This window comes from Rhodamnia argentea, chromosome 9 (genome assembly GCF_020921035.1).
Source record: "Rhodamnia argentea isolate NSW1041297 chromosome 9, ASM2092103v1, whole genome shotgun sequence".
NCBI classification, from domain to species: Eukaryota; Viridiplantae; Streptophyta; class Magnoliopsida; order Myrtales; family Myrtaceae; genus Rhodamnia; species Rhodamnia argentea.
The window spans coordinates 4,881,159-4,899,913 of NC_063158.1; the positions used below are offsets into that span (position 1 = coordinate 4,881,159).

At 40.8% G+C, this 18,755-nt stretch overlaps 4 protein-coding genes and 2 long non-coding RNA genes across 8 annotated transcripts; 4 read left to right on the top strand and 2 right to left on the bottom strand.

Annotated features, from left to right (window-relative positions):
- The first annotated feature begins 489 nt into the window (after window positions 1-489).
- LOC115736872 (tobamovirus multiplication protein 2A-like) lies at window positions 490-4,677 on the top strand. 2 transcript variants are annotated; one of them, XM_048284905.1, is made up of 8 exons: window positions 538-914; window positions 1,020-1,327; window positions 3,163-3,262; window positions 3,487-3,567; window positions 3,654-3,758; window positions 3,856-4,074; window positions 4,304-4,416; window positions 4,510-4,677. In XM_048284905.1, the coding sequence occupies exons 2-7, from the start codon at window positions 1,089-1,091 to the stop codon at window positions 4,409-4,411; spliced, it is 852 nt and encodes a 283-aa protein (XP_048140862.1). In that variant the 5' UTR covers window positions 538-914; window positions 1,020-1,088; the 3' UTR covers window positions 4,412-4,416; window positions 4,510-4,677. The 2 variants fall into 2 exon arrangements, with proteins under 2 accessions (XP_030524594.1, XP_048140862.1); XM_030668734.2 differs by having other exon boundaries at window positions 490-649; window positions 4,304-4,677.
- A 212-nt stretch (window positions 4,678-4,889) lies between these two features.
- On the top strand, window positions 4,890-7,137 carry LOC115737048 (peroxidase 20). Its single transcript, XM_030669000.2, has 4 exons — window positions 4,890-5,491; window positions 5,765-5,956; window positions 6,108-6,273; window positions 6,579-7,137. The coding sequence occupies exons 1-4, from the start codon at window positions 5,282-5,284 to the stop codon at window positions 6,998-7,000; spliced, it is 990 nt and encodes a 329-aa protein (XP_030524860.1). The 5' UTR covers window positions 4,890-5,281; the 3' UTR covers window positions 7,001-7,137.
- A 1,143-nt stretch (window positions 7,138-8,280) lies between these two features.
- On the top strand, window positions 8,281-10,249 carry LOC115736869 (S-norcoclaurine synthase 1-like). The gene is made up of 5 exons (XM_048285466.1): window positions 8,281-8,306; window positions 8,807-9,026; window positions 9,149-9,398; window positions 9,629-9,927; window positions 9,998-10,249. Exons 1-5 carry the CDS (start codon window positions 8,281-8,283, stop codon window positions 10,244-10,246), a joined length of 1,044 nt encoding a protein of 347 aa, XP_048141423.1. The 3' UTR covers window positions 10,247-10,249.
- A 4,476-nt stretch (window positions 10,250-14,725) lies between these two features.
- LOC115736868 (S-norcoclaurine synthase 1-like) lies at window positions 14,726-16,774 on the top strand. Its single transcript, XM_030668726.2, has 4 exons — window positions 14,726-15,100; window positions 15,221-15,468; window positions 15,699-16,023; window positions 16,097-16,774. Exons 1-4 carry the CDS (start codon window positions 14,843-14,845, stop codon window positions 16,343-16,345), a joined length of 1,080 nt encoding a protein of 359 aa, XP_030524586.1. The 5' UTR covers window positions 14,726-14,842; the 3' UTR covers window positions 16,346-16,774.
- On the bottom strand, window positions 14,861-15,719 carry LOC125316593. 2 transcript variants are annotated; one of them, XR_007199722.1, is made up of 3 exons: window positions 15,604-15,719; window positions 15,327-15,455; window positions 14,861-15,002 (listed from the first exon to the last, which is right to left on the bottom strand). It is a non-coding gene; the product is annotated as an uncharacterized LOC125316593 (long non-coding RNA). The 2 variants fall into 2 exon arrangements; XR_007199721.1 differs by having other exon boundaries at window positions 15,327-15,513; window positions 15,604-15,696.
- LOC125316594 lies at window positions 16,030-18,208 on the bottom strand. Its single transcript, XR_007199723.1, has 3 exons — window positions 17,959-18,208; window positions 17,456-17,485; window positions 16,030-16,312 (listed from the first exon to the last, which is right to left on the bottom strand). It is a non-coding gene; the product is annotated as an uncharacterized LOC125316594 (long non-coding RNA).
- Between the last annotated feature and the right edge of the window lie 547 nt (window positions 18,209-18,755).

Below are 18,755 nucleotides of genomic sequence, written 5' to 3' on the forward strand. Positions count from 1 at the left end.
GTCACATTTCCAGCCATGGCCTTCCCGACTTTAATCTCCAATTTTTTTTTTTTTTTGCTACCTCCTTTTCTGGCCATACGCGTAAGAAAAGAAATTAAAATGAAAAACATCTCATCGTCAACCAACGTTGATAGCATCACCTGGCTGCACTTCGAGAATTTTAATAATTATTAGTATCAAAGCAAGCACTAATCTGGATTAGGCCCTCGAATCAAAAGTCGTATGTTTGACTTATGTTTTTTTAGTCGCGTGATGAGAGAGAGAATTTGTTATAATTACTATTGGGGACCGACCAGTCATAATTTAATAATTTATAATTTGCCGTCCGACATCAATCTATGTTTTTCGCCGATTTTTTTTTTTTAATAGCAAGAACAGAAAATAATCTCGCGACCATTTGCCGCCACGTGCCTGGTACACGCGGTGGAGCCCATTGCAAAGAGAGAGTGAAGAACTTTGCAAAATGGCAGATAATCTAGAAAATATTTATAATTCTTATTTTTTTTTTTTTTGTTTCTTTGCGCTTGTCTTGAAAAGTTTCATCACCTTTCGTTCTTCTTCTTCTTCTTCTGCTGTCTCTCTCTCTCTCTCTCTTTCTCTCTCTGATTTCAGAGAATCCGAGGGAAACCCGAAAGGGGCTCGCGATCAGGTATCACTGCAGCCATTTTCTAACCATGGAGTTGTTAAATTCCATGCCTCTTTGTAATCCTTAAACACTTGGTCAGCTGTGGAATATAAGTATATTCTCTGCGGTGGTTGTTGCTCCTTTGTACCAGTTGAGTTTTTAGTTCCGTCGCCGAGTCGGTGCTTGAAATTCGCATGCACAGCATATTCAGGTTGAGCCCGCGAAGGGAAATTCGTAATCTTTGCGTTGTCGAATTCATTTGAGATGAGAAAGTGTAGGAAAAGAGAAGGTGAATTTGAGTCTGAGCTTAAGTGACTTGCATTCTAGGTAATAGATTTAGGGGAGATTTTTTTTTTTTCAGTTCTTTGGGTGAATATTGATTTACTTCCTGCAGGAGATAGCTGGGTCAGTTGAGGAAATAGTATTTGGTGGGGTTAAGTGATCAAAGGGGAGTTATTTGGAAATGGCGTGCCGAGGGTTTTTGGGATGCATACTGAAGCTCTTGAACTTCTTGTTGACACTTGCTGGTCTGGCGATGGTGGGCTATGGGATCTACTTGTTTGTCGAGTACAAAAGATCATCCAGCGGCACTGTCGGTTACTCGCCCATCGGCGCTGAAGAGGGGTTGGTACAGCTTGGCCGTCCCTTGCTCGTGACGGTCTCTCTCTCGGCCAGTATTTTAGATAGTCTGCCCAAAGCTTGGTAAGCATATTGATTTCTGCACAAAGTAGATGCTGTTCAGTTCTGACTTCACCAGATTAGATATCTTTTAATTTGCATTGAAATCATATTCTCTTGGCATTGGACATTTTGTTTCCGCTCTGAGGCAGTCAGATACTTAGCCTTTGCTACATATTGTCTTTTTGTGCGAGATTTCATTTTTAGTCCATTCATGAAGGGCAAACAACCGCCAGTAAATTTGTTTTTCTTTTGATCGGTAGAAAAACTGGTTTTCGCTCTTGATCAAAGAGGACGACCAGTCATCAATGCTACATGTAGCAATCTTTTTGCAGTTTCAGGCCTTTAAGGTTTCTGACACGGCATTTTTTTCTGTTTCTTTTCCTATCAATTTTCCTTCTGTTGCAGTTACTGAGAATGGAGATTACATAAAATAAAAAAAAAATTGGAGAATTCTACAATCCAAACTCTACCAGTGTGAGAATATTGCTCCTTATCAATTAGATGATGATGCTGCACTGGTCCATTGAGATTTGAAAAAATAATAAGAATGAAAGCCTTATATGTGAAAGAATCCTAGTGGAATTGTTGTAGTGCTGTTTCATGGGTGAAAATAATATTATATGAGATTTGACTGAAGAAGTTCGGATGACTGTTTTGGTTTCAAGTCATCTCATATGCTGCAAAACAACATCCTGCCGCTTAATATAACCAGATCTGCATCAAAATGCAGCAGTGTATACTCTTTCCTTTAGGAGGTTGGTGGACCTCATATGTATAGCTGAACTACTTAATGGGAAATTTGGTAAAAGGTCGGCTTTGGAGGCGATCTTTGTTTGCTGCTTGGAAGATTTGTTCGTGATCTCAAGTGCTAAGCCTTGTAATATAATCGATTTTGGTGCGAATATTAACATCCAGGTTCATAGGAGATATAGACACTTATGACAGGACTTGTGGGGTAGATTGATTGTAAGAGTGATAATAGAAATGGATGACCATTTAAAACCTAAACTGGCATCTGCCATCTGCCTTTGGTGCTCTTTTCTCATTGCCCTGAGTACTGTTATGGGTAGCTAAGATTGGAGGGGTCGGTAGTTTACTGTGACAGAACACGAAACGTGGTCAGTTGAGTTTGGTAGTCGAACTGGACATTGCAATTGACTCTCTTTGGCTATATCTGTGAGAGATACTCCATGAGGTTATTATTTATACCTAATGTAAAACTAACTTGTTGCCTAAGGTAACTTCTGAGCATTTGCCTTTTAGAACTTTTAGTGGAGTAGAATGATGTGAACTGCAGCTCATACTTAATGATGTTTCTGCAAATGAGAGTAAGCCAACGGGAATAGAACCTGAACATATAATCTTGCCTAATGCCATCTATCTTGTACTTGTGTCGTGGTACGCGAGTTAGCTAAACTGATAAGCTGAGCTTAGCTGTTGTTCTATTCTTTTCTTTTTCCTGCCGAGACGATAACTTCAAAACTTAGTCACGCTGAAGCCTTTCTCAAAATTTTATGCTGAGTCGGCGGCTTCTAGTTTTTCGCTATTGTGCATTTCTGTATGGAACCTCTCTTTACCCTTAGGCAAGTCCACTTGAGCCCTCCTCGGAAGACTCAACTAGTGGATATTTTGGTTGGTTTCGGCAACTTGTTTTTTCTTCTGATGTAGTCTATGAATATGTTGTTGAAGAAAATATTGACAGTGCGGGATGTTCCTGTTCATTGTTCATATATCACTCTTTACTCAGGTTTCTTGTTTAAGATGAGCCTGATTTTGCACATATCATCATGTGGAACATCCTAACGATTCTATCCTCCTCTCATTTCCTTTTTCTGTTTTTTAACACATTGATGCAGGTTCATATTCTTGTTTATCGGTGTTGGAGTGGTCCTCGTCATCATATCTTGCTTTGGATGTATCGGTACTGTAACTAGGAATGGTTGCTGTTTGACTTGTGTATCCTCAATGAGTCTTCTTGATTCGAAATATCTCTTAGCATAGGTGATGAATTTATGAATTCTTGGATGGGAGAAGCCTACGGTTCTATAGTACGTGATGATGGTAGTCCACAGCATATTCTTCCATGTCATCGTGCCTAAATTGTTAGGACTGGGCTTTGCCGTGTTTTTCCCGGTTGGCTTTTATTGTTGACTAGTCAGTTGTTTCCTTAAGTGATGCAGTACTCAGTCTTGGTAATTTTGTTGATCTTGGTGGAGCTGGGGTGTGCTGCGTTTATATACTTCGACAAAAGCTGGGAAGATGTAGGTTTATATCATTTGTGATTTCTTTAGTTCGTGGATGGATAATGTCAGCTTCCTCTTTTAAACATTGAATTGCATATATGTAGGATGTGCCTACTGATAAAACTGGGGACTTTGACATGATATATGACTTTCTGAAAGAGCACTGGACCATAGTCAGATGGGTGGCTCTTGGAGTGGTGCTATTGGAGGTATGCGTAGGGAACACTCTACATAGAACACTTTCTGTGAACACTTTCAACTTTATCCACATTCGGCTCTTAAAATAATGACTTTATGCAACTGCAGGCATTGGTCTTCTTGTTGACTCTGATTGTTAGGGCAGCAAACAGACCTGCTGAGTATGACAGTGATGATGAATATGTTGCCTCACGACAACAGACCCGGCAGCCATTGCTGAGCCGGCCACTGCCACCGCCACAGCCAGGTGCAGGCGTTCCAGTGGCCGGTGCCCTGGATCAGCGGCCAAGCAGAACTGATGCTTGGAGTACTCGAATGAGGGAAAAGGTGAGTTCACTTTTATTGTATGAGGAATATCATATGCATGAATAAATCGATTTACCTATAGAAGATTGGGAATATAATAGCATACTAGCCTGAGTTCCGATATCCAGCAATGTGCATCTAATGAAACTTGAAACACTACTTAGGTGGCCCTTCTCTCTTTGTACTTATGTTGGTATTCCACTCCAATTCTGATGAATGTTTATTTTCTTAAAACTTTCACTCGGACCAGTATGGGCTTGATACTGCTGAGTTCACATACAATCCAACCGAGTCGAACAGATACCAGCAAGTGCCGACGCAGCCAACGGAAGAAAGGAGCCGCTGCTCTATCATGTGACAATGGTACATTGATTTGGGTTTCTCTTGGGAGCCGCCCCACTGGACAACCAGCACGTCATGTTCATAACTTAGAGGAGCATTTTTCTCATTGTGGAGGATGTGCAGCAGCCTTTTCTCCCTTTCTGTTTATTCCCACTCCTCCTGTCTCTTCCCATTTGGTCATGCATAACCATTTGTTGCTTGTAGGATATGTACTCCAAAAACAGTTTTCTTGCGGTGGACTTGGCAACTTTCATAAAGCTGGATCAAATTTGTGTACTTGAATCCCAACTTTTGCAATCTTGACTCTGGTTTAGTTTTTTTACCCCCCATTGAAGACTACTGTGCAAGTAGATAACGCTTTAAACTTAAAAGTTAGTCAGATCTTAAATGGAAGTTTTGCAATTGCTGGCCAGCAACCTGATAGGCTAATGACCCGTTACTTTATTAGCATATATGGAGTTTCATCATCCCCAATGATAACCACAACCTTTTAGGTGTGACCTGACGATGGCAAAGCAGGTTCTTAGCTAAGATACAATGGAATAATGCACAATCTCAGACCTCAGCAAGAACTCTTTCTGGTTAGACCAGCGTCAAAGGTAGTAAAATTAGCAAAAGCAAAAAAGGAAGTCTGATTAGGTGGATTCAGTTGCAGCAAACTTTGATTAAGATCTCCAAGGGAGCTGCTTTAAGATGCGTTGGTTTGAACCACGTGAAAACATCATCGTCACTGTTGACCGAGCTCTGTACTGCTCATGGCTATAGGATAGATACCTCTGTCACATTCCCTTTCTGTTACAAAATCTCTCAGGAGTGAATTGAGTTTGACTTAAGACTTTGAGAGGTCGCACTCGTTCCCTTTTTCCATCCACCGAGATCAGTTGTTATGGGGGTGTTCTTGAGCGTGTTGCTAGTTTTGAGTTTGTATGGGGTGGGCACTCCCAGCGGTGATGGGGCTCTTGTTCTTGGGTACTACCAAGAGAATTGCCCTCTGTTGGAAGAAATCGTGCGGCATAGCGTTGAGCGCGCGGTGTATAGAGATCCTCGAATGGCGGCCTCTCTGCTACGTCTCCATTTTCACGACTGTTTCGTTATGGTTAGATGAACTCACCTCTCTCTCCATCTCACGCCCCCTCTCGGGCAACAGCGTAAATGATGTACAATATCCTATTGATTTGTGAAGTTGCAGTTGCAGTACTTGAATGTTACCATCTACCCAGCAACTAGAAAATGTCTCATAAATTGACATTAGACTAAGAACGGGAGACGGTCCTTCAAACTTTTCGCGGGGTTGAGTTATTAGTATTTCCTTTTTCCATCTGCGTCTTTTCTATCGGCTAACATCTTGTACTATTCGTTTGAGGGTCAGGGTTGCGATGCATCGGTTCTTCTAGACAGTTTCGATGGCATGGTGAGCGAGAAGCAGGCATTGCCTAACCTTAACTCCTTGCGCGGGTTTGAGGTGATTGACGAGATAAAGTATAATCTGGAAGAGGCGTGTCCATACACAGTCTCCTGTGCCGATATTCTAGCCATCGTCGCTCGAGATGCAGTCGAGCTCGTAAGTTACTCGGAAGCTATTTCTGGTTTAATCAAGACTTCCATTTCTAATGGACTCATTCTTATTCTAAACCCAACCATTCTCCAGTACATATCTCCACAATCAGCATCACACACACTTAACAGAAATTCTTTTTCCTCTTGTGACAAAGAGAGGAGGGCCAAGGTGGGAAGTGTGGCTAGGCAGGAGAGACTCTCTCAAGGCAAGCTTTGATGGAGCCAACAAGTTCATACCTGCTCCAAATTCCTCCCTTGACACCCTAATTGAAAACTTTAGGCAACAGGGCCTGGATGAAGGAGACTTGGTTGCCTTATCAGGTGAAGTGTTCAGACTTTCTTAGAGTTCAATAATGAAATGTCACTTGTTGGAGAAGATGGGTAATCCTTTGTTTGTAATTATCTTGCCAATTCAACTAATACAATATCAATTACTACTGTGTCATCACAAAAATTGTCTAGAAAGTTAAAAACAGCTCGAAACGATTCGTCGAAATAGTTCTCATAATGTGTTTCAGCAAGATGACTTTCACTTAAGCATGCTATCAGTTTCTTCTTCCTCCTCCTTTTATGTTTCGAAGTTTAAGTTTTAACGCCGTTTTGTTCATTGAAAACTGCGGAAGCAGGTAGTCACACGATGGGAAAGGCGCGGTGCCTGAGCTTCAGGCAAGGGATTTACGAGGAAAGCACTGAACGACGCCACGATCATTTCCAGAGATACACCACCTTCTACGACATCCTACGGTCCATATGCCCCGAGACCGGAAGCGACGATAGATTAGCACCGCTCGATCACGTGACGCCTTTCGAGTTCGACAACCACTACTTCCTCAACATCCTCCGAGGCAGGGGTCTCCTACCGTCCGACAACGCCCTCATCAATGAAGACCATGAAGGTGTCGTTTTAAGGCACGTCTGGACCTACGCCGCGGACAGCGAATCTTTCTACCGCGCTTTTGCGAACTCGGTCATGAAGATGGGGAGCATCAACGTGCTGGCCGAAAGCGAAGGAGAGATCAGGAGAAAATGCCGGTTCATCAACACTTAACTTCTTAGAAATGTGCAGCTTAATCACATGTCTATGCAAAAATGAGATTTAGCCAGTGATTGGATATCATATGCATCAGGGGATTTTACAAGTTTTGACCTAGAAGACTTTGAACGAACTAAGTGCAATCAGTCCAAGCTTTTTTGGGGCTTATCATATCGGGCGATAGTCTTTTATATTATTCTATTTAAGTTTTCAAAATCTTGATTTTTATTGAACCTATACAAAGAATTAATTAAAAGTAATAATGTTTTTTTTTATAGAATATATATATATCAATATTCATGAATGAATTATCCCCTTCATTCCAATTCCAATTCCTATGTTAATAGGAATGGGACTTCTACTTTTCCAACGGCAACAAAAAATCTTTGTTGTATGTGTGGTTTTTCTAGTATTTTATTGTTAAGTATAGGTTGTGATACTTTCAGTCTATCTATCTATTCAACAAATAAATAGAAGTTCTATCTATCAATATTTAGCTGCCGAACCAGTCTTTGTTGATCCTGATAAGACGTACTTAAACTAACTGATAGTGAAAAATTTACACGTACATGCTGTTAATTGCTACATTACATTGTGTAAGAACTAAAAAGCTCTGGAGAGGGCCATGAATCACCTAATTTCAGGGTAACTCTCAGCAAAGCACTGAACAAGAGGTCGAGATCGTGCCACCCGATTAAACAAGTGACTGACCTCGCAAATTCTCCATATATGGCGGCAAGAGGTCGAGGTCATCGCCGGACCATGGTGATCATTTCATGTTGCTCATCCGAGGCAAACACTCTTTAGATTCATCTTTCACCGACCGCCCGTTTTTCTTATCAAGCTCTTGGTCTTAAATGGTTCGATTCTTGCCAGCTACTTGATTCCAATCATCCCCTGTTGAACATGTCTCATGGGGATGAGTCTTGTTAAACACCGTGAAATCCGATGGGACTCCAGTAAACACCGATAGCAACTATCTCTATATAGAAAAGGCTGCTGTCCTGAAGAAGCCGAAATTCCTACTAAAGGATTCTACGGCAAACAGTCGATTCGATATACCATAAAGCTGTCGATATGAGTTACAGACCCATATGTTAACTCACATTTATTTATACGGGTCATATACGGGTCACCTTAAACTCAAAATATGATTCATAGACGGGTTATGAAAAGTAAAACCCACAAAACGATGAGTATTAGTGGATCAGTTAGTAGCTTACTTTCAACCCAACTTAAATATGGAGCTGCTCATTCTTCAAAAGCGACAGTTTTAAGGAGAAAAATTACTAAATATGGATCCTGAGAAGGGTTGGGTATGGTTCTCTGCATTTGCATTATATAAAATGATCAAAACAGGTCAAATGAATTAATTTGGATTGAACCATTTTCGACCTGATTAAACCATTTTAACGGTCCTATAACGTAACAAACATCCGCATCTACATCCATGTAAATACTAAGATTATGGATGAAGAGTTGCGACATAACAGAGGGGGCCAATGAAAGTGTCGAATACAATAATAGAGGAGGAGGGAGATATATTTCACTTGAGAAACATTAATTACTATACTAGATAAGATTCTGGTCAAAATCTTCCAACGGCATCGACAAGTTTCTTACATGCACCAAAACCTGGTAAGGCTATGTAACTGCTAGCAGTTCACATGACAAATTTGGTCATTTTCAAGAGAATACGTTTTTGTTGGCTGAGCAAAGAATGGGTCCTCTTGCTCGCTAGTGCGCATGCGCGCGCGTATATTCTTTGTGGTTAACCAGGAGTCATGGAGACCGAGGTGCTTCATAGAGTGGCTTATGCAGTTCCCTCCCTGTCGAAAATGTTCAAGCTGTCGCGTCCAGGGGCCTGGAGGAAGTTCCACCAAGCTATCTACAGCCCGCATCTGAACTTGGCAACGTCTGCAAGACCGCGTCTCTTGCGATTCCCGTCATAGACATGATCCAGCTTGGTGAGGATCACCCCGACCACAGTGATGAGATCGGGAAGTTCCATTCAGCTTGCAAGGAATGGGGCTTCCTCCAGGTGCACCATCTTGAATGTTTTCTTCTCAAACCAAATTCATCTCATATCACATCCTCAACGCACTTTTGAAAAGTTGAAAACTTTCAAGAACTGATATGAAAATGATTTTCGTGATCACACAGTTGATAAACCACGGCATACCGGAAGAGTTCATGCATCAGGTGAAGATAGATACAGAGGAGTTCTTTAAGCTGCCATTGGAAGAGAAGAAGAAATATGGGCAGTTACCCAACACCATCGAAGGCTACGGCCTTGCCTTCGTTGTGTCAGAAGACCAGAAGCTTGACTGGGGTGACATGCTCTTCCTTTTCGGACAACCTGCTTCCCAGAGAAACCTCAGATTTTGGCCAAAGAACCCTGCCTGTCTCAGGTAAAGTTAAAACAGATCAATTACACAAGTAACAGTTCCTAGGACTAATGTGCATGCACAATGAAACAACGTATTATCCAAGAATCAGAGAAATGCACATACAAAGTCACCAAACGAGTCTTGCCAGTTTTCCCTTTGTTCTTTCTTCCTCTCTTTTCTCGGGAATGAACAAAAGATGTAACTTTAATTTCGGCTCAACATCTCAGAGCAACCCTGGACAGTTACTCTTCAGGGTTGGTATGGATCTTACTTTTCCTCCTGAGAGCAATGGCCAAGAACTTAGGACTTTCTCCAGATGTGCTTGTGGGAATGTTTGAAGAGGGAGCACAAGCGATAAGGCCTAACTACTATCCCCTGTGCAAGCAAGCAAACGAGGCCATGGGTCTGACCCCACACTCTGATGCCACCAGACTGACCCTGCTAAGTCAAGTGAACGATGTGGATGGATTGCAGATCAAGAAAGATGGTAACTGGCTACCTATTAAACCTGTTCCTGGGGCATTCATTGTCAATGTAGGCGATGTCATTGAGGTAGTACGATGATTCCGCTACCCCTTCCCCCTGTGTGTGACAGTGATCCCACGATTGATGTGCGATGCAGACAATGAGCAATGAAGAGTACAAGAGCATAGAGCACAGAGCAATCGTGAATCCAGAAAAGGAACACCTCTCAATAGCTGCGTTTCACTGTCCAAACATGCAAGCTGCAATTGGCCCGTTGCCAGATCTCGCTGTAAAGAGCAGTGCGCTGTACAAAACATTGAATCATGAGCATTACGTAAGGCTAGTTCTAGGGAGCAAACTTGACGGTGAAAGCCTGTCAGACCAATTTAGACTTGGTGATGTATGAGTCGCCGGAACACTGAAAGTTTTTTAAAACTTGTTTGGGTGTGTACCAGGTTGATCAAGAAAAGGGACTGCATGTCTCAAAGATGTGGAAAGAAGCTACAGGTTCTGCAATGACCACATTTTGCTTGCAAAGCGATGTAAAGATTTAATCAAGCATTTAAATAGGAATACAAGGTCTTTTATGGAAAGGACCAGAATGTCAATATATATCATTTCTGAATAAACCAAAACAGATCTATGGTTAGATCCTCTAAAAGCATGTGAACAGACTGGAAAATTACCACTTCCTAGTTCCAACAAACAGTAATGTTAGACCGTCCTTTAGAAGCACACCCCAGGACCAAAAACATGTAATTCTGAAGATGCTTGCTCGACATGCATTCTAGCATTCTAGATGATTGAGTGGTTACTAAACCAAACCTAGATCCCACGCTACCCCTTTAGATGCCTTTACCACCATGCTACAATGATGAGCAAATTATGGTAATTCTTTTACCAAAAACATCGTGAGCATGTGATAAAGACACCCAAAGAGGAGCGTGACATCTAAGCTTAATCATGGTATTGAAGAAGAAATATAGTACAGCCAAACTACCGAGAGCCCACAAGTATACAAATTTGACTGCTGTATCAAAGGATTCAAAGAACTGTTAAATTGTTTGTTATACTGGAAGAGCGATCAGCAAGCATCCTACTCCTTGACTACTTCACAGGAGAAACAACTCGCTTTGCTTTTATATGCGCAACCCAAAGATCGAATTTCCTTTTATCCTAACCTCGTTAGAGTAGGAAGACAATAGAAAAATCGAACTTCGGACTATACATATAGCCAAAAGTTTGTAAGCTTAAGCGAGCACTTGCAGCCAAGTCACGGACGTACACATAGCAATCTAGACATTGCCATCAAATACAGAACGCCCAACCAAGCAAAATCTTGCATCACACAAGGCTAAGTTGACATCAAAATTATGGGTTCTTCAGGCCAAGACTAGGGTCGCAGAAGAACACAATAATAACAGCAACTAGACGGGCCTCTTTAATGGAGGAGTTGAGACGCAAGTTGCAGATTACAGAGCCAAGATATATATACCTGTCAAGCAGAAGAACCGCCGAAGAAGACTGCAATAAAAATCACAAGTCACATTCGATGTCGGTACCCATATCAATCAGTGTAGCAACACCACAATGCTACACTAGTGGATTGACAGACAGATGAATTCCTATCTAGACCTCCCCAAAAATTTACTTTTGACCCCCAACCTGAAACACTTCGAGAATCTTCATAGCACCAATTTTGTCCCTCACCATGATCTACTCAACACCAGCCAAAAGCAACGACAAAGAAGACAGCAGCAGGTACGAGAGCACGATAACGGCTAAATAGGAACGTCAGCTGTGCATAATTACAGGAAAGTTTCATTTCTTTTTTTTTTTCACATATCCAAGATTGAAGAATTTGAGGCTTGTCCTACATGAAGAAAACCCAAGAAAGAAGAGAAAAGGCGAGGACATCAATACCATTGCCGACGCTGAAGCAAAGAAGCATAAGCTAAGAACATCTGAGCTTTGGCAATCATGCCTTTGCCGAACCCCCAGAACTGAATTTATCTTTCGCCATACCAAATATGATCGTCAGCACCGAGAATCGATTCAGGAAGCTCCCAACTTGAGAGCTCCCAAGAATGGTTGATCAAGGAGCTGGCCCTCTTGCAGTTCGAAGCACCGAATAGAATATCGCGAAGAAGGAAAAAAAAAAAAGAGTTAAGGCTCAAAGTGCATTTATTCCACGAAAAACTAAAATTTAAAAATATTTTTTTAAAAATAATTAATTATATATTAAAAATATTAATTTATCATCGATAATAATTTATATCTAATTATTTTTATGGGTAATAAAAATATTTTGTATTATCGATAATAATTTATACTTAGAGGTTATTTTTTGAATATTTTTTAAATTTTGAATTTTCTGTGAATGAACGCATTCAAAATTTCACTTTTTTCTTCGTCGTGTGATTATATTTTCTAGGAGAAATTTCAATTAAGAGCTAAAAGTATTCTCATTTTTCTTAAATGAGGGTATGAAGTGAACTCATTATTTTAAATAAGGACCTGAACTAACTATGACTGTTTCACATGAGAGCCCGACCTCGCCAAACGGCTAAATATTCCGACCGATCAAGGGTTATTTTGTCAAAATACAATTTAAACTTAATTTTTAGTTAAATTAAATTAAAAAAAAAAAAAAAAAAAAACATAGGCGGAAGAAGAAGAACATAGGCCGTCGCCGAGGCATCAGCGACCCCGCCAGCAATTCCTAACACCCCACCAACGGTGGGAGCAACCATAGGCGACTGCCTCCCGCCTCCTGCTTGTGTTCTTCTTCCTACATTCATCTTCTTTCCTCTTTTTTTTTTTTTTTTGTTTACATTTAGTTTTTTAATAATGAAAACATAAAAAATATAAAATATAAAAAATAAATGATCAAAATGCCCCTAATCAGTTTGTAAGTCAAGCTATTTTTTAAGATTGATATTGATAGTTCTTGCCCTTATTTGAAACAACATTCACTTCAAACAGTTTTTTAAACAGAGATGGCACTACAAGCTCTTATTTGAAATAAAATCTATTTCAGGCCCAGACAATAAGGGCACTTCACGCCCTTATTTGGAATTTTTCCCATTTTCAATACCCACTCAATATCAATCATCATCCTGGGAAACAGACGTTCGACCCATCCACGCGAAAGACCAGCACTGGTTTCAGGCTTTATGATGCTTGGAACATTCGTTCTGCAGTACAGTCTTAGAATTTTGTGAGGCAAAGTGAGATCCACCCGAGAAAGGGAGGCACCCAGAAGGCAAATGTTACTGCGATTCTCGAACTACAGATGAGTCTGGGCTTTCCTCTAGAATTCTGCTTCTACTGGCTTTCTAAATGCGGGTGCCTCGCTTGATCAGGTGACGCCTTTTCGAGTTCGGCAACCACAACCTCCTCAACATCCTCCAAGGCAGGGGATGTCTCCTATCATCTCATCATGCCTTCATCTTCTCCAGAAAGTAGTGATCTAGAGGTCGAGATCATGCCACCAGATTTTAAACAAGTGACCGATCTTAAGAATTCTACATAGATGGTGGCACTTCATCCTCGGACCATGCTGATCACTCGATGTCGCTCATCTGAAGTTACCTGACTTCAAATTCATCTTTCACCGACCGCCCATTTTTGATTATCATGCTCTTACATGTTTGGAATCTTGCCAGGCCTCATGGCGGGTTAGTCTTGTTAAATATCGTGAAATCCAATGAGAGTAGAGTGAACGGCGATAGCAACTATATAAGAATACAAATGACTGCCGTCCAAAAGAGAAGCAGACACTTTGCCAAAAAGATTCCTACACTGGCATCCTCAAGCAAACAGACGATACCCTATAACGTAACAAGCACTGGATTACAGATAAGAGGAAAGACATGCGACAAAAAATGGGTACTAAAGAAAGAACTTTTGAAGAATACAATTCTTGTCAAAGCCTCTGATGGCGCGCACCCACAAGTTTCTTACAAGCACAAAACCTGGAAAGGCTACAGAACTGCTGGCGGCACAAGTGACAAAAGCGGTTAGCATTTTCAAGAGGCTGCCACATGCACGCACCTCTGACCCTTCTCAATTTTTAACTAAAAAAGTTTCTAGCAGAAAGGGAAAAAGACAATATAAGAGTGGTTTAGAGCATACTTATAGATTGGTCCAATGTCCAAAAAAACCTTCAACTTTAGTATTTGTGATAATTATATCCAAAAAAGAAATTTCTATCTCATAAGAAACCTCTAACTTTTATTTTTGTCTCAATTCTACCCTAAAGTTTTACTTTTGTCTTAATTCTACCGGCCTAGTACCAAAAAAATCCTCAACTTTGGCATATGTCCGAAGTATATCCAAAACTTTTTTTATCTCATAAAAAACCTTCAACTTTTACTTTTGTTCCAATTCTACCATCGTTAACCTTTTGTCCATAATCATCATTAGTTAATTCTATGTGGCATTTTAACGTCGTTAATGAATTGCACTTCAGCAAAGCTGATATGAAAAAATTTCTGAACTTCTCTTCAGTTGTTTGCTTTCCCTACATATTTACAAAGTCACTCAAAACGGCGCTTTTCGTATTCTTTTCGGTACTCAACAGCCCAAAGAACAGCTAAACATGGAAATATTTGGACGGACGATCTAAATTCTCATCATCCCCGAAACCTACTGTTTATAAGTTTCAAAGATTCATTGAGAAGCTCGGCGAGAAAATTCGAGCCACGTAGGATTAACTAAGGTTAATTGGAAAGGATACTAAAGTCGAAGGATTTTTTCGGTATTAGATCGGTAGAATTGGGACAAAAGTAAAAGTTTAGGATTTTTTGTGAGAAAAAAAATAGATATAATTATCATAAATATTAAAGTTAGAGGTTTTTTTTTTGGATATTAGGCATTATAGGTTGTGAGGAGAATACTTTTTGTTGAATGAGCAGTGAATGGGTCCTCCTCTTGCTAGTGTTTATATAAATAAGAGGAGACCTAGGGTTTAGAGGCCCTCTCTGGTTAACCTGGAGTAATGGAGACTGAGGTGCTTCACATGAGCGACCTCGGCGGTTCCCTCCCAGTCAAAAATGTCCAAGCTCTAGCGTCCAAGGGCCTGAAGGAGGTTCCGCCTCGCTATCTACGGCCCGCATCTGAGCTCGGCGAGGTGTGCGAGTCCGAGTCTCTTGAGATTCCTGTCATAGACATGATCAGGCTCGGTGAGGATCACCCCCACCACAGAGAGGAAATCGAGAAGTTCCATTTGGCTTGCAAGGAATGGGGCTTCCTCCAGGTGCGCCATCTTGAATGTTTTAAATCGAACCAAGTTCATCTCATATCATGTCCACGACATACATTCCAAAAGTTTCAAGTTCCAATTACTGATATGAGAATAAATTCCGTGACGGCGCAGTTGATAAACCATGGCATATCGGGAGAGATCATTCATCAAGTGAAGACAGATACCGAGGAGTTCTTTAAGCTGCCATTAAAAGAGAAGAAGAATTATGAGCAGTTACCTAACTCCATCGAAGGCTATGGCCAAGCTTTTGTTCTGTCGGAAGACCAGAAGCTTGACTGGAATGACATGCTCTTCCTTTTTGCACAACCTGCTTCCCAGAGAAACCTCAGGTTTTGGCCAAAGAACCCTGCCTCTTTCAGGTGAGTTAAAACAGATCAATCACACACTAGAAGTTCCTAGGACAACTGTGCACATACAAAGAAATTACAAGCATACAAGTACGAAGAACAAACCAATGTATCTCCATTATCCAGGAGTCAGTGAAGTGACCAAACAGAGTCGCCAAATGGGTCTTACCAGTTCTTTTTATTCTTCCTCTCGTTCTCGGGGATGAACAAAAGATAACATCAATTTCGGTTCAACATTTCAGAGCAACCCTGGACGGTTACTCTTCACAGTTAGTACGGATTTCGCTTTTCCTCCTGAGAGCTATGGCCAAGAACTTGGGACTTTCTCCGGATGTGTTTGCAAGCATGTTTGAAGAGGGGATACAAGGGATAAGACTGAACTACTATCCACCGTGCAAGCAAGCAAATGAGGTCCTGGGTCTGACCCCACACTCTGATGCCAGCGGACTAACCCTGCTAACTCAAGTGAATGATGTAGATGGATTGCAAATCAAGAAGAACGGTAAATGGCTGCCTATTAAAACTGTTCCCGAGGCGTTCATCGTCAACGTAGGCAACGTCATCGAGGTAGTCCATAATTTCACTACCACTTCCCTGTGCGTAAAAGTGATGCCATGATTGATCTTCACGTTTGATGCAGATAATGAGCAATGGACAGTACAAGAGCATAGAGCACAGAGCAGTAGTGAATCCAGAAAAGGAACGCCTCTCAATTGCAGCATTCCACAGTCCAAATATAGAAGCTTCAATTGGCCCATTTCCAGATCTTACCGGAAAGAGCGGTGCACTGTACAAAACAACGAATCATGAGGATTACATGAGGCTGGTTGTCGCGAGCAAACTCGACGGTAAAAGCCTGCTGGACCAGTTCAGACTTAGTGATGTATGAATCGCTTGTATATTGAAAGTCGTTTAAAACTTGTTGGTGTGTGTGTACCAAGTTAATAAAGAAAAGGGACTGTAGGTCTCAAAGATGTGGAAAGAAACGACAGGTTCTGCAATGACCACCTTTTGCTTAAGAATGATGTAAAGGTTTCCTCAAGCATTCAGATAGAATACGAGGTCTTTTATGCATAGTACCATGATGTCAATATGAATTATTCCTTCTCGAATTTAAACATTGCAATGGTTAGATTCTCCGGAAGCATGTGAACAGACTGGTAAATACTGCTCCCTAGTTCCCACGAGCGGTAATGTTAAGACAGCCCTTTAGAAGCAAATCACCGGTACCAAGAAACATGTACTTCTGAAGAAGCTTGCTTGACGACCATCTGAGCATTCTAGATGATCGGATGGTTATTGAAGCAAACCTAGATCGCACGTCACTCCTTTAAATGTCTTTACCACCATACTATGATGATCGAAACACATTGTGAGCATATGATGAAGAGTCAAAAGACATCCGAAGAAGTGTGTGACATCTAGGCTTGATCATGTTAGTGAACCGAGGAAATATATTGCGGCCAAACTATTTGAATGCCCACACTCAACAAATTCTGACAGCCACAGAATGGGATGCAAAGAACAGTCAAATTGTTCGATATACTGGAACAGTGATCAGTAAGCATTCTACTCGTTGATGACTCAACAAGAGAAACAACTCACTTTGCTTTTACCCTGATTGGCTGCATGTGCAGCCCAAAGACTTAATTTTTCTCTTATCCTGATCTCGCAGGGGTAGAGGGAGAATGGAAATCGAACTTCGGACTCTACATATAGGCTATAGCCAAAAGTTTTGAAAGCCTAAGCGAGCACTTGCAGCCAATCAGTTGATGTACAGATACCAACGCAGACGTTTCCATGAAACATAGAATGCCTAACCTAGCAAATACTGCATGATACGTGATCAAATTGACAAAAAAAAAAAAAAAATTTATTGGCTTCTTCAGGCCAAGGCTCATGTCACAGAAGAGCACAATATCAACAAAATAACCAGCCTGGCCTCATTAATGGTGGAGTTCTGACACAAATTGCGCATTACAGGACCGAGTTTTATTACCTCGCCAGCAGAAGAAGAATGCCATGAAGACTGCAATTAAAATCAGAAATCACATTCGATGGCGGCACACGTATCAATCAGTGTCGTAACACCACCATGCTACTACACTGCTGGATTGACAGACGGATGAAATCCTCACAAGACCACCCCAAAAGTTTACTTTGACTCCCATTCTGAAACACCCAATTTGAGACTCTCTAAGAGAAAGTCATCACAACAATTTCGCTCCTCGGCATGATCTAATAACACCAGTCAAAAGCAATGACGAAGAAAACAGAAGTCAACATTGTACAGAGAACAGGAGCAAAGAACGCACAGTAACGGATAAATAGGAAGATCAGCTGCGCATGATAACAGAAAAGTTTCAATTTTTTTTTTCTCGTATATGCAAAAGCGAAGAATTTGAGCTTGTCCCACGTGAAGGGAACAAAAAGGAAAAAGAAGAAAAAAGAGGGAAGCGACGACGGCAGGACTATCCAAAGACATCGAAGCAAAGAATGTACGCTAAGAATATCCGTGCTTAGGCAATCATGCCCGGTCGCCGGAAGGAGAAATCATCTTCGCCAAACCAAGTATCATCATCAGAACTTAGAATCGATTCACGAAGCGAGAGCCCGAGAACGGATAATCAAGAAGCCAACCCTTTTGCAGATCAAATCACCGAGAAGAAGAATAAATGCTCGATCCAATGCTTCTCTCTTGGCTCAAGTTTGGTTGGATTCAGGCAAAATTTCAAATAACCGCACGAGCTACTCTCATCAAAAGTGCCCCTCCTTGTGTTGTCATGTCATGGACAAGGGCATGTCGCACGTAAAGTCAATATTATTTCAAATAAAATTTGGAGTGATTATATCCGTTTCACGCGTTAGTTCGGAGCATTTTCATCATTTTTATTATTTTATTATTTTTTTCCCATTTTCTGGTTTTAAAAACTAAAAAAAACTAAAGTTTACAAAAAAAAAAAAAAAGAGGGAGGGAGGGAGGGCCTGGATTTCCAATTTTTTTTACTTTCCTTTTTTTAATTTTAATTTAATTTGACTAAAATACCCTTAGGCTACTTTTAGTCTTCAGAATTTCTAGCCAAGATAGGATTGTATAGGATATAATATGAAATTCAGAGATTTTGTCATATCTTATACACTGTTTGATGAATTACGATAATAAAGCCGGATATATTCATATTATATTATGTTCATTGTTTGGTAATTACATATATTGATGTAAATGAATCCGAAAATGCACAAGCATAGACTGTAAGAATCTCTCATAATTCACTACCAACTTTAGTGAGAGAGAAAAT